Here is a 25,536-nt window from a genome sequence, read left to right as displayed (position 1 = left end):
GGTTTTCATGATTTTACAGGATTTCCAGCAAAATTTCGAACCGAAACATTTCTGTTTCTCTCACAACTGAAACCGAATTCAAAACTGAAGTTTAAAACCTTGGTTGAGCCTCGTTTAGGCCTATAAAATGATATCAAGGGAGACCAATTGTCATCGCACGACAATCCTCCCCTACCAAATCTCGTTGACGTCCTTTTCTTTCCTTCAGCATACCACCTCATTCAACGATTCCTCCATCAATTCTTCCGATGAGGAACTCGATCCTCCCATCGAGTCTTCGACCAACTGGGACACTCCAAGCGCCCATTCCTTCTTGCCCAGATTGCTCTTTCCATCATAGGGCCTTCAACTAATTGTAAGGTTGAGACTCTCCCATCCTTGCCATTCTTCGTATGTACAATGGGGAACATGTATGGGAACCACTCGCCCATGGTACTTACCACTACAAGATGAGGTATGGGAACTACCTGCCTTTGCTGCACATGAGAACTCCATTCCTTGTATCACCTGGTAGTCGTACAAGGGCATTGTCGTGAGGTTGATGGAACTCTACGAACTTTACTTCCACACCTTTTTCACCCTAGGGTGGGTTCCCAAGTTTACGACCTTCACGGGTGTAAAGTCATTCGCAAATTGTAGGCCTAACGGCATAGCATCCTCCAACACGAAGTTGCGAGTTATGCATATGTACACTGAAGCCTCGTGGTCTTCCCGTTAATGAGCACGTCCAAATATCATGATTTCCACAAAAACCCTAATATTTTAGGGCTTTTTTTGTTTTTATCAATGTTCTCTTTCTTAAAATGTGGGTTTAATGTAGCCATGGGGTGGGGTTTCATTGTCTGTGGTGGAGGTGACGGCGGTGGCCGGAGATGGCGAAGGTGGCGGTGGAAGGAGGTGGCGGTGGCAAATGGCGTAACCCTAATCCCTCTGCAAATGGCTTCAAACCAGTGATAAGGGTATTTCTATCCTCAATATATTAACCATGTTTAGTTTTACTCATTCCGTCAGGTTAAACTAACGGACCGTCAACAGCGGGGGTCTACTAAAAAATGTCATAAAGTTGAGGGGGTGTCATTGCTAACTTCCAAACCACGGGGTTAAAAGTGGAAAATGGCCAAACCACAAGGGGTGTATCTGTATTTTTCCCTTTTAAAAAAAAAATACATTAACTACATGAAAGTTTCATTATAGATGTTGAAGAACAAAAGGGACAACAAATATTCATCACAATGCCAATTAGAACTTCAAATCATCAAGTTTGTTCGAGGCTAGCATTACCTTAACCAACAAAAAGAAATTGAAGAACAGGAGGGAATCTTAAAAGGGAAAAAATACAGGCAAAGTTGCTCCATGATTAGCAGGTTGTTCTGTAACTCAGTATGGATCAGTTTTTCAAAATGCCGATGGGGTGAAAATGCAGCGAAAGTGAATCCTAGTCGACTTGGTTGATGCGGCTGAGTACTTGGTTGATGAGACTGAGTAATCGGTTGACTCCCCCACATAAATCAGGAGAATCAGAGGAGCTTTGATGGACTTTGTAGGACAAAACGCGGACTCGGCCAAGAACACAGCCAAGTTAAAAAGAGTTGACTTGGGTGAGTCCATGATGATGTGGGGGAGTTTTCAAACTATGGCATGGATTAAACATTTTATGGAATTGAAGGGGGTAATACAGAACAAGTTTGAGAGGAGGTAATATAGAACAACTTTGAGATGGTTCTTGTCTACTTCAGTTTCCATTTGCTATAGTGCTAAATTGTTGCATAGGTTGTCATAAGTTTGAGATGGAAAATATTCATTTTTTTCTTATATTTACTTGAAGCGTAAGCTAATCTTGGAACTGATATTAAGTGAAGACATCTCTCTCAAGAAAGTTTTCGTAAATGCTTCTAAAAGTAAGTAGGTCTGGAAAAGTTGTATTGACTTATAAATCCCTACAATTAAATATTGGGCTTTCATGATTTAACATTTTAAAAATAACATTTCCAATATGAAACTCTAAAAGCAAATTTTTTTTTGCATGTATGTGCTTCTGTAGAGAACCTTAAACCATCCCAAGTTACAGAAGATCAGATAGCAACTGGGTATAAATAATAGAAAAACCAGAACCCATTGATATCAAGAAACAACATTCTCTGTAATATTACTCCTAAATTCCTAATACACATACATATCTGTGTATTTGCATGTAGGTGCTTTGTAGATAACTAGTGTTGAGTTCATTTAGCAAAAGAGAAGGAACATACAAGGACACAGATTCAAAATGCAATTGCTTCTCAAACATACTCCCAAATCATTAGCGAAGGAAAAATGGCGGAAGATTCGCAATGCCCCTTAGGATTTAGATCTCCTCTGATTTTTCTACTCATTATTCCCATTTTAAGCCCTCAACGAAACCCTTTCAAACACAAAATCAAAGCCCAACGAAACCCTTTGATATAAACCCTATATCAAAACCCATTAAAATCCAAAAATTTCAAAATCCATACAAATGAAACCCCTTGCAAAGCATTTCAAAGGCTTCAAAACTACATACTCATGCAAATCCCTCTCACAAACTACCAAAGAGGTACTTAAAACCCATCACGAACGTGACATCCAACCCATCACGAAAAAAACCCAAATTTAACAAAACCCTACATCAAATGTTTCAAAATTACCTTTGAATAGTGGGCGAAGCAGATTTCCGGCGAGAGGGGATGCTTTCCGGCGAGTAGGTGGTGCGTCACCAAGATTCACGCGGACGTACGACGGTGACAACGGTCGTTTCTCCACCGGCGGTGAGAGCTCTCGTCGGAGAAGAGAAAGGTAAAAAAAAAAACCGTGTGAAAAGTAAAAAACCAAAGTAATATAAACAGTGTAAAAGGTTAAAACCTAAACTAAGGGTATTTTGGTCTTTATACATTTTTTCTCTCACCTCACAACCTTTTTTTATAATTTACAAATTACTACCCTTTTTTCACATTTTCGAATAAACATTGCCTTTTTTTCATCATTTGCCCATTTTAATAAGAACCGTGCATACGTTACTGTGAAAATGATCGCAACCCCTGTACGATAATTCATACCATTTCACGTTAAAAAGCGTCAAAGTCTTCTACATAGGTTGTGCCCCAAAAATCATTTCCATTGGATGATCTCAACCGTCGGCCTAGTCCTCCATTGATTGGAGGCTGAGAACATCATATGTCACCGATTTTGAGGCACAAGGATGAGATGATTTTATGAGCAAGTCTGGGTCCAACAAATAACAGGTTTGGATCTTCAAATCAGGTGGGCCCAATGGATTTTTTTTAAAATGTACACTTTTTCTTATGTTCACCTTCTTCAAAGATAGACTATCTGTTGTTGGCCCCTCCAAGGGTTGTACAAATAGGAGAGAGATTACTAGCTGTGAGAATAAGTGCATGTGGAGGCTTAAGTTCAAAAGATCTAAACAATTCAGTAAACAATTCACTCGTTAAGCCCATGCACTGTTATTCCAGTTGTGGCTTGACAGCCGGTAAAGGAGGTGAACTTATCTTAGAAAGGATGGCCCACTATATAATTTATTTTTAAAAGCATGCCTACACTTGAATCCTCATGAACATCAGACGGGATCCTCGTGACCATGATTAAACTACGAAAGCACCATTTTGTGTTAGATAATCTATAAGTTAGCCTCGTCCCAGCTGCCTTCCATGACGACCCTACTACTCCTACCATCACCTCATTGTCGCCTCCAATGGAAAACCCCAAAACAAGAAACCCTAACCCAAAAACCCTAACAGCCAAAACCTTAGATTCTGTTCTAATCGGCCTAGATTTAGAAACCCTTTCTCCATCTCTAAGCTAGACGCAGAAGATCATGGCAACATAATGATGCAGAGGTAATGAGAATAAACCTGTTGTGCAGCAAAGTAGAAACCTTGTTGCTGAACTTAAAATTCAAGATGATACAGCCTTAGTACTTTTTTTGGTCCCTTTAGAGCTTCTTGGAAAATTAAATTGTACCGTTAGACAGGAAACAATATTAATAGTCTTTTGTGCTTAACTTCCAGATTGTCTATAATGCACACATCATTGTAATGTTCAAGCACTGAAAGTGTATTCCTCTTAAAAGAATTTCCACAAACAGCTTAAGTTTTTGGATTAGATCCGCCTAGAAAGACTTGATGCACATTAATCTCTTTCAACCAACAAATCCAAAAATCAACAGAAAACAGAAAACAGAAATTGAATAGAAGTTCCCCAAAAATATCACCTAGGATAATTCTAGCCCTCTGATCTATAGAGGTTTCCATAGTATGCAGTTCTCTATAGATCGGAGGTTTGGGTTCATCATATGGAAATGGTTTTTGGGGAACAACCAATTTATGTTGTGTTCCATATTATGGACGGTTTGGATCATCCTATGATTTGATCCGTACAGTTCTTTTAGAATGTGGCCATGTGCATGCAATTAAAAGCCTCATAAAACCGGTTTTAGAATTTACCGTTAAAACCCGTTGCCATCCTTTACGTGCCAAAATAACCCCCGTCTCTTTTAGATATTTCCAATCTTAGTAATGCTAGTTCGAGTCCCACGACTCCCACACGAATAACCCTAGATCTTGTATTACAAAAACGGCAAACAGAGACGAAAGAGAGTAATTTCCACCTCCCTTCCTCTCTCGCTTCCGCTCTCCTAGCACTCGTCTCCTCTTCTTTTCCCTTCACATCCCACAATCTAGGGTTAGGGTTAGGGTTGCGGTTAGGGTTAGGGTTTCTCTGACAAACGCTCTCAGGATTTCTCTTCTTTCCTTCCGTTTATTTATGCGGTGGTGGTGGTGGAAGAGAAGGCGGCGGAGATGTTAATAAGGCGGCGGAGATTCTTGGAAGCCTTTCGGTAAACGATGGGAATGCCCCATCATTGGAAATTCCTCCGGAATCGGAATCGGAATCCTTTTGGGAGATGCCAATTGGGGTAGAGGGTGTCAAAGGCAGTAAGCAAAATAGAGTTAAGCAGAAGCAGAAGCAGAAGCAGAAGAGAGTTGCTGCTTCTTCTGGTACGGTTTCGAGTTTTTTGGGGAAGGGCTATTTGAGGCCCTCCAATTCGGCGGCGAATGGTAATGGTCCTTGTATGATGAAGGGGTTGGGGAAAATTCCTTTGAGTAATGAGGATGCTGAGGAGTTTTTGTATTCGATGCTTGGAGACGAGTGCCAGCTGAATATAGGCGTGATCAAGGACGTATTCTGTATGTTTTTTCTTCTCTTATTTTGTAGAATAGAGGGTTTTGTTAGTGTGCAATGTGGGTGTTTGTGGATTGAATTAGCAAATTGCTTTAATTTATCTTAATATTGAAGTTATTAGTATCAAATTGGTAGTTTTGAGACCAGTTGTATCATCCTTTTTTTTTTAAAGTCAATTGGGTAGATTTCAATTGTTATGGGGTAGTTTTTCTTGATCTTGTTATTATTTCGTATGTTAGGTAGTTGTGCTTCTTGGTTACTGTGTAGTGGTCAACACCACTGAACTCAGGTGGGTTGTTCAAATAAGGGCGTTTTATTCAAGTTGGGCACCACTTTCCTATTGTTTAAAAATGTATTCCTGTTGATGATTTATATGGTCATTTTTTCTTGAAATTGAGATGCTTTTCTCCTACAGTTCTACAGCCCATGTCTGTTCCTAACGACAATTGCCAAACGTTTTGATGAAACATGTTGCGTGTTCATTAGATGTGCACAACTGGAGGAATCCTCCACTGTTTTTTTTTTTTTTTGTTGACTTTTTTTGCGGCACTTTTTGTCTGTCAGGTATTGAATTACCACCATATTCTTTACTGGCATTGAAAGTTTCATCTGATACACCCAAAAGTGTGAAATTTCGGGACATAAACCTATGATGGGTGCTATAAGATTCATGATTATGACGGGAGACGTGTTGGGTACCTACGTTCTAGAAGAGAGGGGGCTTTCATTTCCGGATTTATGTGTTATGCGCACAAGGCACTGTCACCATGTGAATAGCTAAGATTCTATAACTTATGCTTGTTATAGAAAACAAAAAAATTGGACTGAATTCAGTCTTTGATGAAATCATCCAGGTAAATGAATGATTTTATTAAAGCTTGTGAAAGAAAACAACTACTTGTAACCCAATAATGATGAATCTTGCATCTTGTGACTAACCTTTATTATAATCATGAATGAAATGAGTTCCTGTGATGAAGCTCGGTCATGTGGCCCCAATTTGTAAATACCATGGCTTCTGTAAGAAAAATAGGGAAAATAAAACAGAAAAATTGTTTTCTTCATTTGTCAGCGCACTTGATCTTATCAAAGTTTCAAATGTGCTGTATTCAAAAACTTCGCTTCACTAGACAAATCTTTTCAAACCATTTTTCCAACATAAAAACTAAAGACTTAACCTTCGAACTTCGCACTTTTTATTGATTCCATGCGAACTGGAATCAATAGTTACTCTAAGTTCCGTATTGAGTTAGGTTGAAGTTATAAGCGTACAGAAGTTGAGTTGGTAAAGAAGTCAGTGATGTTGTTCAAACATATTTACAGATCTAGTGGAAAGCCTAGCCTTCCTTTTGGTTGGGTTGACATCCATATGTCTTGATCTAACTTAATTTTGTGACATAGCCCATTCAAACAGTAAAGTGGAGGTTGTGGTGCAATACCAACTTTGCAGGTTGGTTTGACCTGTCCCTTTTGCTACCTGTGCTCATCCATTTGAACTTCCCTCCTATGATCCAACTTGGGACTATTAAGTAACCGGCAAGTTCTCATTCCTTTTTTTACTTTCCTTTCTTTTAATGAGTCACGGCTTTTGGTCTAAAGATCATAGTCATGCATCACAAAGCAACTCATGTTGTTTAATTTTACTTGGTGTCCATCTTTCACTCAATCTTTTATACTATATTTGGAATGTGCTTATTGATTGCAATTTACATACACACACTCTCTCTCTCGCTCTTATTTTTATGAATCTGAATTACTTGTTAATGCAAACCTGAGGCTTTGATACCACTTTGGTGCAATCCTAGGGTTCGCAGGTGACCTTTTTGAAATTTTGGAGCAATAAAATGAGTTCTATTTCAATAAAATCAGCAATATGCATTCCAAATCAGCATAAAAATAATAAGAATAATCAAAATCAATCAAGGATTTTTAAAGAAATTATAGGTTGGAAATTTCAATTATCCATAAAAATTAAATTATCCACACCATGTTCCATACTACAAGTCCTAATAAGAAGTAACTGTTCAATATAAAATACAAATCAGCCCTAAACTATAAATCTGTCCCATTAATAAGATCTATGAAATCTGACTAGAATGGCCTGTAAGATGTCCCAAGGGGTGAGGATGTGACTGGTGAATGGGAAAAGTTAAGTAAGGGCTATGAGAGTCAAGGATAGGGTCGATCCAGGTAAAATTACGATGTAAGGACTGTTGAAACGGTCCAAAAGGGTAGGGAAATATGGGTAGGCTGCTAAAAATGAAAGTGAAGGTGTTCCACACATGGGAATAACGTGCCGAATGTCATAGCCTTGATTGTTCGTAGCAGGAAGTGTCCGAGCGAAGAAAGAGAGAAAGCTAGAGTGAGGGAAAGAAGGACCGATCTCAACAAAGATAAAAAGAGATGAATAGTGAATCACGAATAAGAAAGATGTCAAGAGGAAGGAAAAATATCAAGATCAAGAAAAGAGACAAAGGATCAAGGTAAGACAAGAAGATCAAGATCCAAAAAAAGATCAAGATTAAGAAAAGAAGGAAAGAGGATTAAAGTGAAGAAAAGGAGAACAATTTATAAGCTCAACCAGGAAGGGTGAAGAAGAAAAGAGAGAAAAATATCAATGTAGGATGTAAGAGGTAGAAGATGAGAGATGAGGATAATAGAAGAGGGGAGATAAGAAGGATAAAGAGGAATGAGGGTGAAGGAAGAGAGGAGACGCCTTGCGGTTGGGAGCTGCTTGAGCTTTCTTCAAAACATCAATACTTTTTTAGGGCTTTCTCCTTTTGATCTTTTATATGAGGACTAAAGGGCTTTTTTGCCAGGGTTCTTACTTTCTAAAAATAGTAAATCTGTGCTTTACTATAGATATTACTATAAATAGTAATTCCACAATTACCCTAAATAGTTATTATGCAAGTTGGTCGTATGTTGACGTGGACATCCTTCACATCTGGGATAGAAATTATTACTAAAAATAAAAATAAATCAGAAATTGTTAACTTTCAAAAAAAAAAAAAAACCCCAAATAAAATAGCTAAACAAATCTCTCATGAAAAATCAAGTCGATGGCTAATGGATCACATCATTTGTAATGGTTGCCCATATTATTTAATTAGCCAGTTATTTTACATTTGTCTGCTTGTATGCTTAAGTGAATATTTGCATCCCCATTTACTTGTACTTGTCCCTATTTGTGCATGTACCTATAGTACAAGCACACAAGCACACAAGCACATGCATATTCATGGGAAAAAAATGTTTGGTGTGTTCTCCTGACTCAGTAGGGAATTTTCATTAGTTTGGACTTCATATATACCATGAGTAACCTGAGATTCGTCTTTGCAGGTCATTGTGGATACGATCTTGAAAAGGTATAGTAAATCTTGTAACTGGTCTCATGATATTTCTTTAATTTATTGTTTGATGTCTAATGATGAACTTCTATTACGAAGAGGTTGATGTTTTAGATTTTAGTCACAGATACAAAAAGTAGATAAACAATAGCAACCTGGTTCGCTGTTTAATTTTTATTTTTATTTCCTTGTTTATATATTTTGAAAGGTATATTTTTTAACACAAAATAATGAACAGAAGTTAACAATAGTTTCCTACCCCCTCCCTCTAAGAAAATAAATAGGATCGATCATATATCGAGCAAAATGACTAAATTGTTAAAATGAATACCGCAGTTTACCCATTTGCCAATGTGAAGTACATGCGAGATTCAACTCGATTCTAATGATATAAACAGATTGTCCAATACATTAAGGCAGGAAAGGCAGCATCAAGGGGGGGAGGAGAGGCTTTTTTGAACCATCAGATTGCCAAGAGTGATTCATCCGCAAAACTTCAATCAAATGTTGGCTTTTTAAGCGAACTCTTTAGAAATGATTTTGATGCCTTTCCATGGGATGACACCTCTGCATTGATAACATGTGTTGAGCCTATTGTTTTGGCAATGGTGAGAATAAAAGCACCCTTCTCCATAAAGTACTGATCCTCCAACTCCCTTGTGATGAATCTATTGTCTTTGCCCAAGATATCTTTGTTGCTACAATGAAAATTGAACTTGAGCATATCAATTGCGACCCACTGTGGGGTTTGATAGTCAAAGAACAATTTCTTTCTAGTCAAAGATAACCGGCTCATTAGACTGCTAAAATATAGATGAAGTACGGTCCTCTCAAGGACATCCACGATAAATTCTCCAGTAACCTTCCACCCTATTCAGACACCAAAGGAGACACTCATGTTCTTTTTTTCCATCCATGTAATTCAAGCATATAAGGTTAATAACCTTAGGTGATGGTTCAATCTCAAGAAGAAAGGATATGAGTTGAGGCTACTATTTATGGGTACGAATAATGAGAGGGCTTCACTGAGAATCTATCTCTCTGTTGCTAGGACTCCGCCTTGTTTGTTTTTCCTCGATTCTTGATCTAGTTTTATACATGGTTTTAATTTTCAGTTTCGGTACATATTTAGGCCTTGGCCGAAACCGAAATTTCGGCCGAAATCCGGTAATTTGATACGAAAATTCAATTTTTTGGGCCAAAATTTGGTAAGAAAATAAATCATTTTATCAAAATTTTAGTTTCGGTGTTGACCAAAATCCAGAGTTTCGGATTTCGGTCGAAATTTAAAACCATGGTTTTACAAGGCTTTTGCCTACTCTCTTTATGCATCTCTTGTTCGAAAATAAAAAACAATTTATCTCTAGGTTGTTGTTGTGCTGCTCTTGGCCACCTAATTTAGGAACATTTATGATGTGCAAATAACGGAGCTCCTCTAAGGGACCCACCCTGAATATTTTTTGGGAATGATCAGATGCCAAAATGCACAAGGTCCAGAAGGCTTCTCTTTATTAGTGCTCCCGATCCTTTGTCTTGGTGAAAGTTGTAGGTAATTGCATGAGCCATTTATCATCCCTAAAGAATATATTATACCCATTTCCAATCATATACTTTTAAGTCTCTTAAATTCATCAAGAATTTGCTTCCAATTGTTACACATCGAAGAATTGCTCACTTATCATCCGCCGGAATTTGTTTGCCTCTCTTTTAATACATATCATATGTAGTCTTTAGAACCATCATTCACCATTGACGTTTGATATCCTGAGCCACCATTTGCCATTTTTTGGTACTTTTTGCTATTTGCTTCCAGTGGAATTAGTTTGGTGCTTCAGGCTAAGCTTATTTAGTTTGTTTTTGGTCTGTGTGGTTTGGTAATGCTCTCAGTTTCCATTGTTTTATGTTGAAATCCTAATATTTCATATTATTATGTAGCTTAGTTAACAATTCTGCTCTGTTCCTGATGGAATTGGCAAAATATTCCGTTCCAGAATGGAAGTGAAACAAAAAAGAAGAGAAAAAGGGAACATTTCTGTCTGGAATTTCGGCAATTCCATCTGAGTTCTGGTATTCTCGAATTCCGGCCCAAATTGCATGGAAATTTAAAAAGGGAACTTGAACTGCATTTACATTTTTTTTTCTTTTTTTATTTTTCCACCCCTAAAATGTAATCATTTTTATAAACGGGAGCACTTTGGGCCATATTGTAAGAGTAGGGGGTTTATAAGAGTATACATTGGATCAAATCCAAGACAAGAATATCACATCAATTGCATTTTATATTGCCTTCATCAAAGTTGTGATTAGAAGGAAATACCTTATTTTCAATATTTTTTTTTTGTATATCTTGAACTGAATTTTGATATTAATTAGGCTCACCAAGAGAAAATTTCATGGCTATATTCAGTTGGTAGATGTTTTTAGTAAAATGTGGTTCTATTTGTTAAATTTGGTAGGTGTAATTAGTTCTTATATTTTCTTAGATGTTTTTCATTTTTTGAAAAAAAAAAACATGTTTATTTTTCTTCTAAATTTTGTTTCGCCTTTTTTCAGTACAGAACACCAAAATGACCAAACCATAAAAAATGTTCCAATCCAAGAGACAAATAGAATGTCGCCATATTGGGATGATAACTAATTTATGTAGTGAAAATTAAAAAAAGAGAGGTTATATGAATACGCTATCTTTCACGAATCGTTCTTTTTAAGGTTTGCCAAATCCGATGAGAAAGTAGGAACAGAAGTCGGGAGATTCCATGGGCGGAGTGGTGAAGAGGTGGGGTTCCCGGTTCTGTTTAAGATGTGCATACCATAATTTTAGATGGACAAGAAACTGTTGGCAATGTTTGTTCGGGAGAATGAAAGGAACAAAGAAGCGATCTTTGTCAGTGGATTTGCAAACCTCAAAGCCCTCACCCAAGGGGGAGCCGGGGGTCTGGCCTGACTCAGGGGAGATTCAAACCAGTTTGGAAGAAGGAATTCCAACTCTATCAATATCTGGAAAGGAAGTGGGAGATTGAACACAAATTCTAAAATCCTGCCTAGTGGGTAGGATAAAATTGAAGGATTGGAATCTTGTTGACCTTTGGAATTGGGCTAAGTATTTTTAGAATATTCCAACCCTTATTATGCCTAGCATTCTTGGCCAAAATGAGGTACTGTACATGTTTGAGAATGAAGAATTGGCATCCAGAACTTTGAAGATGGGGGGCAGGGCTTGTGGATCCTTCCTCCATTCCCTCTTCGCGTGGGACCCGGAATATCAGCAAAAGGAGAAGGCAATCTTGATCAAATTCTTTGGGATTTCTCGTTACGTGTGGGCAACATCGACAGTGGAGGCCTTGGGGAGCATCTTTAGATTGGTTCTGGAAGTAAGAATGGAAGGAGACCATGGACAGTGTGTGAGTTATGCCTTGGCAAAAATTCTTACATCAGAAGCTAACCAACCCTTTTGTGTACACATTCGGGTTCAGAATAAATGTTTCAAAATAGGCATAGAAATTCAGGCCCCCCAGTCCCTGAATCGGAAGATGCCTTTGGAATCTATCAACATCTTTAGGGTAGCACCTTACAAGGTTGCCTCCCCCTGGATGGAGAGACCTCTGGTGATGAGACCGGTGGCATTGAATCGGCCGTTGGTCATTCCTAAGGGGCTTCGGGTCCGCGATTTGGGTCGACGCGCGACGGACCAGGGCCCACCTTTTGCCCTGGTTAATGAGAGGGTGAGAGATGACGGAGGAACCGTTGATCATAGATAGGCTTGCTCTGACTCGGATATCCTGTGGGGACCCCATATGATGAATTCAAAATTCAAAATTCAAACTCAATCGTCAAATCAGGATGGGCCTTCCTTAGTCATCTCAGCAGAAAAAGTTAAAATTTCGGTCGCTGACGACTCTCTTTCTACGAAATCCCCCCCAATGGTCTCTCGAGTGGACCAAGATGGCCGAGTACTTCAAAAGTCTGCCTCACCTCGTAAAGGCGTTTCTTCGGGACAAGTGGGTCAAACCTGGAAGACCAATTTAAGGCACCGAAACTCCAAAGTATAAAAAGGGTGCTGGGAACCCTAATGAAGGGTATTTTTGGGCCTGATCCGAAAGGAATGAGAACCAAGACTCTAACCATAAGTTGAAACTTCATAAAGAAATGGAAGCTCTTCCAGCAGATCCTTGGTCAACAAATCTGGAGAAGAGTCTCTGAAAAGAATAGCCATAGCATAGCAGGATTATATCAATCGGTAAGGAATTACCCTCCAATTTATCCCGAGTAAGGAATCTACGGTCGAAAATCTAAAAATTTCTCTCTCCTCAAACCTCCCCGTCTGTGAGATGCCCTCGAGTGGGAGGCAGGTTTCGACATTGGGAATTTCAAATCGCCCTCAATGTTGGTGGAGTAGGAATCTCATTTTGTTGACAGATATTAAGAATCTATAACTGGAATCGAAATGATGTTGGTCTTTTGGGATATTAGGGGAATGCAGTGGGGGAAGTTTAAGGATGAAATTGAGATGAGATTAGTTGAATCTAAACCTTTTAAGGGGAACTTCCTTAGTAGGAGTCGTATCAATTACTTCAACAGATGTTGCTTTATGGACGTTTCTGCCACCGCCATATTTATAATGGAGGCGGCGATCTCCTCGATTTTGAAGTCCATCATGAATGGTTTTGTTGGAGAGATGAAAAGAAGAGTATCAACAAATATCTTCCTCCTAACGTGGTGAAAACCTTCTTTCATACGTTTGAGATTATTTTGTGGTGCCCAACTACTGGCAGTTTTGGGCGGTTTCACTCTCTTAAATAGTAGTCTTTTGGGATTTTCCAGTATAAGGAAAGAAATTCATCTCTGCCAAACTCAGTAAAATGGACTCAAGTTTTTCCTCTCCCTTGGAGGTTCGAACCATTAAGCGACAAAGGGTGGAGAATATTGACTGCTCGGTGTGGGTGGAAGACCTTAAAGGACTTACGGCCATGCGATATGATGAAGCAAAATCTTCCACAGTATCACCAACACCAAGAGAATTTGTCAAAAGCTTTATAAAGAGACAATGGAAACAGTTTAAGGAGGACTATATGCAGAATGTGGAGGAGCTCTCCATTTTAACAGGGACTCGGAACACAAGGTTTTAAATCTCGGTTTTGGTTTTGGTCATCAGCGAAACCGAAACGTTTTGGTTTCGGTATGAAATTTTGAACGAAATCTTGTAAAAATTTCCAAAACGTTTCACCGAAATTTCCAAAATGTTTCACCGAAATTTTTGAAATTTCGGGTGAAATTTTGTACTTCACCGAAACGTTTCACTGGAATTTCCGAAATTTCACCGAAACAAAACGTTTCGGCGAAGTTTGGTACTTTTCCGAAACAATGTGTATTTCGTTTCGTTTTAAAACCATGTCGGAACATCAAGGAAATCTGTTTACCAATTTACAAACTGTCCTTTAAGGATCGTTTGGAGGACGGGAAAAGGGTGCGACGCCTTAGCTGGGATGCCAACAAGGCCTTGTGCATTAGGATGGAGGAACTCATCGCTATAAAATTGGATTTGATGGACAATTTCAGTTTAGAGGTGATTTAAAATATTAAATTGAGGGGGACGATGACCTTCAGGGATGTCTTCAGGAGTCGTCGGAACATTCCACCGGGGAGTCCTCAATCGTCCTTCCTCCCTGTGATTGCGGTACAAACCTTGAGCGACTGGTAGAGCCTTATGTGGCGTGTTTAGATGGGGGCTATTCCACCATGGAAGTTTTTGATTCTCTCGGGATCTTTAATCTCTGCTGTCGCTATAAAATTGGATCTGATGGACAATTTCAGTTTAGCGGTGATTTAAAATATTAAACTGAGGGGGACGATGACCATCAGGGATGTCTTCAGGAGTCGTCGGAACATTCCACCGGGAGGTCCTCAATCGTCGTTCCTCCCTGTGATTGCTGTACAAACCTCGAGCGACTGGTAGAGCCTTACTTGGTGTGTTTAGATGGGGGCTATTCCACCATGGAAGTTTTTGATACTCTCGGGATCTTTAATCTCTGCTGTAGGAAATCTCTTTTTTCTTTTGGGCAAAGAGCTGGGGTCGGCTAACCCCACCTCTCTGGCTAGGGGTGGGGTTAGCCGTTTGGAGTTGGAGTGGTTTGACTTTCTTCCTCCTTTAGAGTTTTCTTGCTTTCTTTGTATTTGTTTTTCTCTTGTATTATTTGCGGGGGTCCATCTCGGCCCCTTTCTCTTTTAATAAATTTAATTTGCCATTTCAAAAAAAGAGAGCTGGTGTAGACAGACCTCCTTGGTCTCATTAGCCCCCACCGCGCTCACACACTGGCTCCCTGGGGAGTTTGGAAGAGTGAGACACCAGGGCGAGAAGATTGGATTTTGGAGCTAGAAAAACTCCTGGCCGAAGAGCAGTAGAAGTAAATCGGAGACCAATATCGAATGGGAGTGACTGGATGTGCATCAAATGCAGCTATCGAAATTTTGGGTCGCGCACCTCATGCAGAAAGTGTTCTGAAATGCAGTCTTGCCTGTAGACCCAAAATGGTTCAAGTTGCTGATGGTAAAGGAAAATGCTCGATGTCTAGAGGTACCAGACTCTGTGGTGGAAGATAAAAAGAAGAACCTAAAGTGTTATCTTATTAGAACCTTAAAATCTGGTTCCTGGCTTCTGGAAGACATTTGGGCTTGGGCCAAACTTCTTTGGGGCCTCTCAGAATTGGATAAGCCTTTCGCCATTAGTACTGTGGATATACTTATACTATTCAGTTTTGGCTCCGAATCTCAGGCCACTTCGATCCTTCGTTGTGGTGGTGAGGCTTTTGGAGGGTACCTTTCTTCCCTCCAGCCCTGGTTCCCTCCTTATAATACAGGTGCTAGATCGGTCCAGCTAAGATTTTATGATATTCCTCTTCATGCGTGGTCTGCTACCACGGTGGAAATTCTGGGAGCTCATTTGGGCCAGGTTCTTGAAACTCAACTCTTCGGGAGTCATTCTCATTGTTTGGCATTCGCCTCCGCCTTGGTTATTTCCCCTTTATGGAAATCCATTCCTCAGTTTATCAATTTAAAGGTAGATTCTAACATTTACTTGGTGGGAGTTAAGATGGTCTCTGAGGACAGCATAAATTCTCTGGCAATGTCGGTGGTGGGAGAGGCCAGTAGTAAAGACAATTGGCCACTTTTTGAGGGATTTGTCCAAATTGTTGATGATGTAGGGTCACCGACGGTAGTTTTTTCACCGGAAAAGGTGGCAGAGGTTGCTGGTCTTGGGCCGGAGCTGGTGGTGGTCCCCAATTCAAATTTTGAATTCCCCACCTACCCACCTTTCCCCCTTGAGCCTGTTCTGTTTTGGTCAGAAAGTAGGGAGGGTAGGCTTAGGGGCTCTGTGGGTCTGCCACTTCCAAGGACATCACTGATGGTACCTCCACGTGGCATCAAAAGGAAAGCGGGACGAAAAGAAGCTATGGATACTCTCGGCTTAGAATCGGTAACAGATTTAAAGGTTTTGAAAATAAAAATTAGATCTCATGTGGTAAGGAAAAGTGATGAGACAAAGAATGATAGTTCCGGAAAAGGTAAACTTAGGAAAAATCTTGGGAAGGATGCTTGTTTCTTGGCAACTCGAGGAGGGTTATCTATACTTAATAGAAAGCTTAAAAGTCTGTTCCGAAAAAAGGAACTCAGAAAAAAGAGGCGTGAACCCGACAGTTCTCACTATCTTCGATCCCCTCTAAAATCGCCTTCTCAAAGTATGTCTAGCAGTGATCATTTCGGAAACATAAGCACTATAGCTGGGGCAATCACCCTGGTTAATGAGGACTTAGAACTTCTGAAAAATCTAACGTACAATGAGAAGTTGGCTAGGAAGGAATCGCCTACTCCAGCCGACGTCCTGATATCCCCTCTGAAGAAACAATGGGTTAAAGAAAGGGTCGCCGACGCTTGAAGTTTGGGGTCGTCTCCTTCTCGGTCCACTTTGAATAGTGAGGAGGAACTTCACACCCCCCTTCGTAATCTGTCCATATTCAACAAGATTCTGGATAAGGAAAGGCTTATTCGAAGGCGCTTGTGGGAGGAGGAAAAACAATCGGCTATCTCCTGTCTGGAAATTTGGCGTCAATCTCTGGGCTCAGTTCAGATTCGGAAACGAGAGTCCCCAGTAATGGAAGATACTCCACGGATAGGGCAGCTTAAAGACTGCAATGATAAGGGTAAAGGTCTTTCTTTGCCATCAACAGGTGATGACCCTGGGCACCATGAATTGTAGAGCTTTAAGGAATTCTTAGTGATGGGAGATGCCTTGGGATTCTCTTATCAGGAAAATATAAACAAGACCAGGGCGATGTTCCTTGGAGAGCAATCCAAAGTTGTAGAGGATAGAGTAGAGAAGGAAATGGCAAATGAAATAGAACCTAAATCGTGAAGAGGCAAGAGGAAAAGGAGAGAACAAGGAAGGATCAGAGGAAAAGAAGTAGGAAAATGTAAAGAGAACTGGGAAGTAGAGAAAGAAAGAAACCACGGTTCTGTTTTTATGAGAGATTAGGTTGGATTCAATAGTATGATGAAGGGCTATACTAACCAAAGGTGCAACTTACTCACTTGAGAATTGGAAGAATGTTTTGCCCAGGACCTATTGAATGGAATTGAGAAATTACATACCCTGATTTTAGGCTCTGTCGCAGTATCTGGATACTGTGCTCCTATCGCTCTGTTTTGTCTCATTGGTTTAGCTAGTTTCGTTGGAGGAGCAGGAGAGCTTAAGGGGACAGATGCGCTTATCCCTCCAATCTTGCAAGTTGATGCTTTTAAGGGCTTACGCTATTGGCCAATTACTTAGTGGTGACATATTCCCCCATAGGTGATACATAATCGTGGGTCGGAAGATGTTGTAAAGAACACAGTCTTTAGAATAGTATAGGGATGAAAACAATCTAATATCGCTGCTTTGTTTAACTTTTGGACTGGTGTCGGCATGTCGGTCCAGTCCACCTTAATATTTTGTAGTGCAAGATGGGACTACTGGTCCTGATTGCCATCTTAATATTAATGAAATATGTCAAGTTTCAAAAAAAAAAAATTGGATCTGATGGAAGAGGTCCCAGTCCCGGAGTACTCCATTGTTTTCATATCCAAAGAGGCGGAATTAGAATTTGGGGTTGATTGCCTTTTGAGGGAACTAAAAAAATGTTCATAGGAAATGGATACCTACCTGGTGGGTGTAGATTTTGTTAGGACTTCTAGTTAGTTTCTTTCTTCTGGTGGTGAACCAGTTTTTGGGTCTTGACTTAGGGTGGTTAGAAGAGAAATGGAATGTAAAGAATTAGGCTTTTGTACTGAATGAACACTAAGGTAGGTTCATATGATAGGTTTAGATGGATTCTCTATGGTTATTGGACTAGTCGTTAACCTTTCAGATACTTTGTATGAGGGACTACTGGTCCCTCTCTATGTATCTTTGATCCGAGTAATGAAAATTGTCATCTTTCAAAAAAAAAAAAAAAAATGAATACGCTATCTTCCATTTTCATTTTCTAATCTCACATTAGAAGTAGTGAGATGGGTAAAAGTTAGTTTAGGCGTAGAGATCTCTACTAGTCACCATTAGGTAGCTATCACTGGAAGCTTCTTAGACGTTCTGACAAATGTTTGCTCAACCGAGAGTTTAAGACCCACCAATGGATGGGCATATGGTGGATCCATTATGATCCAAAGATCCTCCCGATTGGAAGGCTCTAACCTTTCAATCAATGGCATTGAATGTATATATGTCGGGTGTTTTTGTTTCATTTAATAGTAATCATAGAGTTGCTCCTTTCTATTAGTTGGTGGCAATATATTATTGGAGATTACTATTATGGCCTTCCAATCAGTGGCATTGAATGTGAATAATAAAGGAATTATATATGTTGGGTGTTCTTTTCATTTAATATTAATGATAGAGTTGCTCCTCTCTATTATGTTGGTGGCAATATATGCCACTATTATGTAAGGCAAGTTCTAGCTAGTTGTCAAACTAAACCACAAATTTATATGTTTTATTCCTTGTCAAGGTTAGATCTACCATACCAAGGTTTTAAATTTTGATTTTGGTCGCCACGAAAATGGAAACATTTCGGTTTCGATTGAAAATTTTTGTAAAAATCCTGTAAAATTACGGAAATGTATGGAAACATATGCGAATGATAGAATTTTAAGAGAAGCTTCATAAAATGCTAGAATAAGCACAAATACTCATTTAGAAACCATCTCATAAGCAGGACAACCATCCATGATGGCTTAACAACATCAAAAACCTACTGACATGCGCTGTCACGCATTTATGATAATTCAGTGCATATTACATTTCACATGTAATTCGTATAATGTTTATACCATAGTTTCAAAACTCCCCCACGTCCTGGTAAACTCCCCCAAGTCGACTCCCTTTTATATTGGCCGTGTCTTTGTTCAAGCCCACGTTTTGCCCTATTAAGTCAATCAAAAACTTCTTTGGCTCTCCCAAGTTATGACTTATGACCATGTCAACTGCATACTTAGCCGCACTAACTGAGTACTTGACCGCGTCGTGCCCAGTCGACTAGGATTTGTTTTGGTCTCGTTTTGACCCATATCCGCAATTTGTAGCAATGGTTTATACTTTATACATAATGCACGCACTGATGGGACACATATACAGCTGTATTCTCAGATATCGCCACGTGTCGTCCATGCACGAGCAGAGCCCAATCATCATGAAGAAAGACTTTGGAAAACGGCAAAGACCACACAATCATGACACGTGTCACCCCCTCGCCGCCCAGGCCTCATCATCACAAATCATGGAAGGAAATGGCCGCCAAAGCTATGCGTGCCGGCGAAGCAGGGGGACGGCCCAATCCTGCAAAAGAAGGTTTTCTCTCCATAATGATGAAAAGGGCCGCGCGCCTCCCTTTAAAAGGGAGGAAAAGGAAGAAGGAGAGGAGGCTGGTCCGCTGAGAAAAGGGCTTCACCCATTCTCCACTCCAGACACCGGAAAAAGAGGCGAGGCAACAACAGAGGAGGCTAGGAACTCAATCCTGCTCTTCCTGCTAGTCCCCTCCGACCCACTCACTCACGCACCTAGAAAAGATTCCGCACGCTGCCCCTGGTAACCCTAATCGAAACCCCTTCCCCATCTCGCTGTTCTTTATATTGATTGGTCGAAGGATCTGACTTGGGTGTCGAAGTGGTTGTCCGGGACCCACCCCGGACCCTTGAACCCCTTTGTTTGTGATTGCAGACCCCGCGGAGGCCCTCTACCGACCGCGCAATCGCAGGCCCGGATTCAGACGCCATCATATTGGCGCCATCCGTGGGACTAGTCGAGTACTGAACGCCTTATGGCGATGAGAAACCACACCCAACAACAAGAGATAGGGGTAATGACCAGAAGCCAGGCTCAACGCGCACGAACCAACACCTCAAGCTCCCGAGACCCCAACTCACCGCCCTCGGGCCGACACCAGCCCGCCTCTAGCGCGCCGCAGATGGTCCCCACCATGGAGATGTTCAACGAACTCGGCCGAGAACTACTTCAGCGCTTGCCTCCTCCGGCCCCGGAGAAGCCCCTGACAACATAGGACCAGACAAAAGCCTATGATGAAGGCAACGAGGAACAACCAGGGGAGCGTCATCCCCGGCAAAAGCGAGCACCGACTCGCCGGACACCGTCCCCATCCACGAACAGCCCTTTGCCCCCCTTATCCAGGGGACACCGGCGAGACAGCAGGAGGCCGGCCACGCTAAGCCGCGCCCCTCCTGTCCAGGCAGCCCATCTCTAGGAACCGCCCCTGGCTCGGGTCGAAGAAGTAGCAACCTCAGCACAGCCGCCCGGCATGGATCCGATAGCCGACCTACAAAGGCAAATCCGAGAGGTAAAACTGGAAATGAAAAAACCCTACGCCCACGGCATCCTCGATGAGTGGGAAAGGGAGACGGCATCCCCATTCACCTTGGAGGTCTTAAAAACCCTAGCAGAAACAGGCATAGACCTCTCCCGCTTCGGCCTATACGATGGAAGCACGGATCCTCTCGAGTTCCTCCAAACCTTCAAAAGGGTAATGACGCTTCGAGGCGCGTCGGATGGATTCATGTGCAGAGCCTTTGCGTCCCTGCTAAGAAAAACCGCTAATGACTGGTACATGAGATTGGAGCCCGACTCCATCGCATCCTTCCACGAATTCGGGAGGAAGTTCAGCACAAGGTTCGCCAACAACCGCCTCCGCCATGATCCAGCGGACGCCCTCCTAGCCCTCCGGTAGGGAAGGAATGAGACCCTAAGAGACTTCATGTTAAAATTTAACGCCGAATTGGCCCAACTTTCTTACATGGACGTCCAAATAGCGGTCGCGACGCTAAAGCACGCCACCACCGATCTGAATCTCAAGCTGCACCTCACCCTCAAGCCACCACGGGACCTGCAGGAACTTGAATCCAAGGCTGATAAGTTCGTTCGAGCAGAAGAAGCCTGCGCTCGAGAGCAGAATCAGCCCGGCCCCGATGAGAGAAAAAACGACGGCCGAAGGGCCATAAGGCCACGTGTCGACGAGAGGCAGGCAGGCCGGAACCCCGTCCCCGTCTTCGAGAGACTGGGAACCGCCCCGCTGAAGTTCCCCCTCTCCCACGTTCTACTAGCTATCAGGGATCAGGGTCTCCTGACCCCCCCCAAGAAAATGGCCACAGACCCAAAGAAGAGGTCCGCCAGAAAATTCTGCGAATTCCACGGGGACCACGGCCACGAAACTGACCATTGCTTCCACCTCCGCCTACAGCTCGAAAAGCTGGCCGAAGAAGGGCACCTAAATCAATATTTCAGGAACCCTGGCGAAAGCTCGCGCGAGGTCCAGCACCCGCCCGACGAGCCCAGAGTTAGGCATCGGTCACCCAATAGACGCCGGTCCAACAACCGTCGCCGATCCACGAGCCGACACCGATCCCCTAGCCTTCATCGCTCCCGAAGCAGACGCCGATCTCGCAGCAGACACGACCACACGCACCGCCACCAGCGCCCCCGGAAAGAAGAGCCCCCCGAGCAACTACAGGCCCGCGAACAGCCACCCACCATTATTGGAAAAATCAATATCATCACGGGTGGGCCGGCAGCGGGAGGGCCGACAACCGCCGGTCGGCGGGCATATGCTGAACGTGTATTCTCCATGGATATGCCTTCCAAAAAGGCCCGAACAGATCCGCCCCATGAGGACCAGATCATCACTTTCTCCAACAACGACCTTGAAGGGCTACAGGTCCCGCATGACGACGCACTGGTCATTAGGCTAATCGTCGCTAACTTCGACATAGGAAAAATCCTAGTCGACACAGGAAGCTCCGTCAACGTGCTGCACCTCGACACTTTCGAAGAAATGAAACTGGGCAGGGAAAGGTTGGGACCCGCGGAGTATTCCATCTACGGGTTCTCCGGTGCGTCCGTACGGGTGGACAACAAGATCGACTTACCCGTGACCTTTGGGACATACCCCCTCCAAAAAACCATCCTGACCACCTTCCTGGTTGTGGATATACCATTCACTTACAGCGCCATTATCGGGCGATCCGCTCTCAGAGATTTGGGAGCAGTAGTCTCCACCCCCCACCTCAAGATGAAATTCCCCACCTCAACCGGAGTAGGGGAGGTCCGGGGACAGCAAACGATCGCACGCCAGTGCTACGCAGCAAGCCTGAGAGGAACCAATGCTCCGACCGAAAACTTCCCGATCGATAGCGAAGATCCCCGGCAGCGGGCCCGCACAATCAGAGGAGAGCCCGCCGAGGAGCTAGACTCCATCCCCATAGCCCAAGATCAGCCGGAGAGACAAGTCCGGATCAGTTCCCTACTCAAAGGCCCCCTACGAGACCAGATGATCGACTTCCTCAAGATCAACAAGGACATGCTCGCATGGTCCGCTAAAGACATGCCCGGTATACCCAAGGAACTAGCCGTTCACAAGCTGAATGTGAACCCAGCCCTTAAACCCGTCCGGCAGAAAAAAGGAACTTCGCGATAGAGCGCCAAACTCACATAAAGGCCGAAGTGGAAAAGCTACTACAAGTCGGGTTCATCAGAGAAATCCGGTATCCCGAGTGGCTGTCAAACGTCGTCATGGTCAAGAAACCTAGCGGAGGCTGGCGGGCCTGTATAGACTTCACAGACCTAAACCGGGCCTGCCCAAAGGACCCCTACCCCCTCCCGCGCATAGACCAACTCATCGACGCCACATCCGGGCACGAACTTCTCACCTTCTTGGATGCGTTCTCAGGCTACAATCAGGTCAAAATGCACGAGCCAGACATCCCGAAAACAACGTTTATCACCGATCAGGGCGTCTACTGTTACACTGTTATGCCTTTCGGTTTAAAAGACGCGGGCGCCACCTACCAGCGGCTCATAAATAAGCTATTCTAGGCGCAAATCGGAAGGAACGTAGAGGCGTATGTCGACGATATGCTGGTAAAAAGTCTAGAAGCCTCCAGACACATCTCCGACCTTCAGGAAACTTTCAACACCCTGCAACGAGCTCGGATGAAACTAAACCCCGCAAAATGCGCCTTCGGGGTAACTTCCGGAAAGTTCTTGGGGTTCATGGTCAGCCAGAGAGGGATCAAGGCCAACCCCTAGAAGATCCAGGCCATCCTAGACATGGAACCCCCGGCGACAGCGGTAGAAGTACAGAGGCTCGCAGGTCGAATCACGGCCCTCGGCTGCTTCATGCCCAAATCGGCAGAAAAGTGCCAACCCTTCTTCAAACAATTAAAAAACATGCGGGAATTCGAATGGACCCCGGCCTGCCAAGAGGCTTTCGACTCCTTGAAGCAATACCTTCAAACACCACCCGTACTCGCCAAACCCGAGCCGGGGGAAGAGCTATTTTTATACCTAGCCGTCAGCCCCACGGCGGTGAGCGCGGTGTTCGCCAAACAAAGCGACAAAAAGGAACACCCGGTGTACTACGTGAGCAAGACTCCACGGTGCAGAAATCCGGTACCTAAACATAGAAAAGTTCGCCCTTGCAGTCGTCAGCGCCGCCCGAAAACTCCGCCCCTACTTCTAGGCCCACCCCATTGTGCTTCTGACCGACCAACCCCTGAGGAAGATTCTCCAAAAACCAGAGACCTCGGGAAGGATGGTCAGTTGGGCCGTCGAGTTAGGAGAATTCGACATACAGGTCCGCCCGAGGCCAGTTATCAAATCCCAAGCCCTCGCTGACTTTATAGTGGAATCAATGGCCCTGGCCGCGGAACCAGCAACAACGGAGGACGGCGAGGGCCCCGCCGAACAGACGGCTCGCAACGACGTCGCACCAGACTCAGCTAGGCAAAGTGACGATGTTCATTGGACCCTGCACGTTGACGGCTCAGCCGGCAAAAAAGGGCACGGGGCGGGAGTGGTCCTCCACGGCCCAGAAGGATTTACGCTGGAATACGCCCTCAGGTTAGATTTCAAAGCCTCCAACAATGAAGCTGAATACGAAGCCTTACTGGCAGGACCGAATCTAGCCGCGGAGCTCGGCGCGGGAAAGTTAAAAGTCCATAGCGACTCCCAGCTCGTCGTCAACCAAGTGAACGGAATATACGAAGCCAAAGGCCTCAGGATGAAGAGATACCTCCAGAAGATAAAAGAAAAGCTGCAGGGGATGGGAGAGGTAGAGATCCTCCAGGTACCACGAGACATAACAATCGAGCGGATGCATTATAAAAAATGGCCGCCGAAGAGACCCATGACTTCGGCGCCGTGCTCAGAGAAATACTGCCCCACCCCAGCATCGACGAGGTTCAAGTTTTGGAAATTCCACCTGGACCAAGCTGGATGGACCCCATCATGCGATACCTGAAAGACGGTATACTGCCCACAGATAAGCTGGAAGCCCGGTGCCTAACTGCAAGAGCCGCCCACTACGTGGTCCACGGGCCCAGGCTCTACAAACGGTCATACACATGGCCGTACCTCCGATGCCTGGTGCCCTCCGAATCAGACTACGCGCTACGAGAAGTACATGAAGGGATCTGCGGAGACCACGGAGGCGGCAGGACTCTCGCTCAGAAAATCGTGAGGCACGACTACTTCTGGCCTACGATCCTCAGGGACGCCAAGGAGTTCGTCAAGAAGTGCAGCCCATGCCAAAGGTACGCGACCACCCCCCGCCAACCGGCCACACCATATACCGCGATAGCAGGGCCCCTGCCTTTCGCCATGTGGGGCATGGATCTACTCGGACCCTTCCTGAAAGCTCCCGGGGGGCATACAATGTTGTACGTCGCCATCGACTACTTCACCAAATGGGTCGAGGTCAAAGCCGTGGTAAAACCCAATTCCAAGGCGACGGAGAAGTTCTTCTATCACGACGTGGTGTGCCGTTTCGGCATTCCAAAGATACTTGTAACAGACAACGGTCCCCAGTTCGCTAGTGCTGAATTCAGCAGATTCTGCGATAACCTAAGCATCGAATATCGCTTCGCCTCCGTAGCGCACCCGTAGGCCAACGGGCAGGTAGAGGTAACTAACAGGATCTTGCTCCAGAGCCTCAAGAAGCGACTGGGAGAAGCCGGAAAAAACTGGGTAGAGGCGCTCCCTAGCGTCCTCTGGGCCTATCGAACGACGTCTCGGACCGCGACTGGAGAATCCCCTTTCAGCTTAACCTTCGGGGCCGAAGCGGTCATTCCGCTAGAAATTGGCCTCCCCAGCTTCCGCACCGCGAATTATGACGAACAGGGAAATTCCGAGCTCCTCCGGAACACCCTCGATCTCGTGCTCGAAAAAAGAGAGCAAGCTCTTCTCCGAACCGCCTCCTACCAGCAAAAGGTGGCACGCTACTACAACGCCCTGGTAAAGAAACGCTCGGTAAAGCCCGGAGACCTGGTGCTACGGCGTGCGGAGGTATCCGACCCCCGCAACACCGGAAAACTCGCCCCTAAATGGGAAGACCGTACAGGGTCGTTCGAGCACTCCGCCCCGGGGCCTACCAACTAGAACGCT

At 43.7% G+C, this 25,536-nt stretch overlaps 1 protein-coding gene across 2 annotated transcripts in view; it reads left to right on the top strand.

The window, feature by feature from the left end:
• Positions 1 to 4,545: 4,545 nt before the first annotated feature.
• The window catches only part of LOC143855710 (smr (Small MutS Related) domain-containing protein), a 79,037-nt gene continuing 58,046 nt past the window's right edge, over positions 4,546 to 25,536 (top strand). Inside the window, exons 1-2 of one of the 2 annotated variants that reach the window (XM_077365790.1) lie at positions 4,546 to 5,219; positions 8,557 to 8,582. In XM_077365790.1, the coding sequence (XP_077221905.1) occupies positions 4,937 to 5,219; positions 8,557 to 8,582 (309 nt within the window). In that variant the 5' untranslated portion in view covers positions 4,546 to 4,936. The remainder of the gene's footprint in view (positions 5,220 to 8,556; positions 8,583 to 25,536) is intronic. The other variant, XM_077365789.1, reaches the window with a different exon arrangement.

Source organism: Tasmannia lanceolata, unplaced genomic scaffold, assembly GCF_043159265.1.
Source record: "Tasmannia lanceolata isolate RefF3 unplaced genomic scaffold, GAP_Taslan_0.1 ptg000023l, whole genome shotgun sequence".
NCBI lineage: Eukaryota > Viridiplantae > Streptophyta > Magnoliopsida > Canellales > Winteraceae > Tasmannia > Tasmannia lanceolata.
This window is presented reverse-complemented; position numbering and strand designations above follow the sequence as displayed.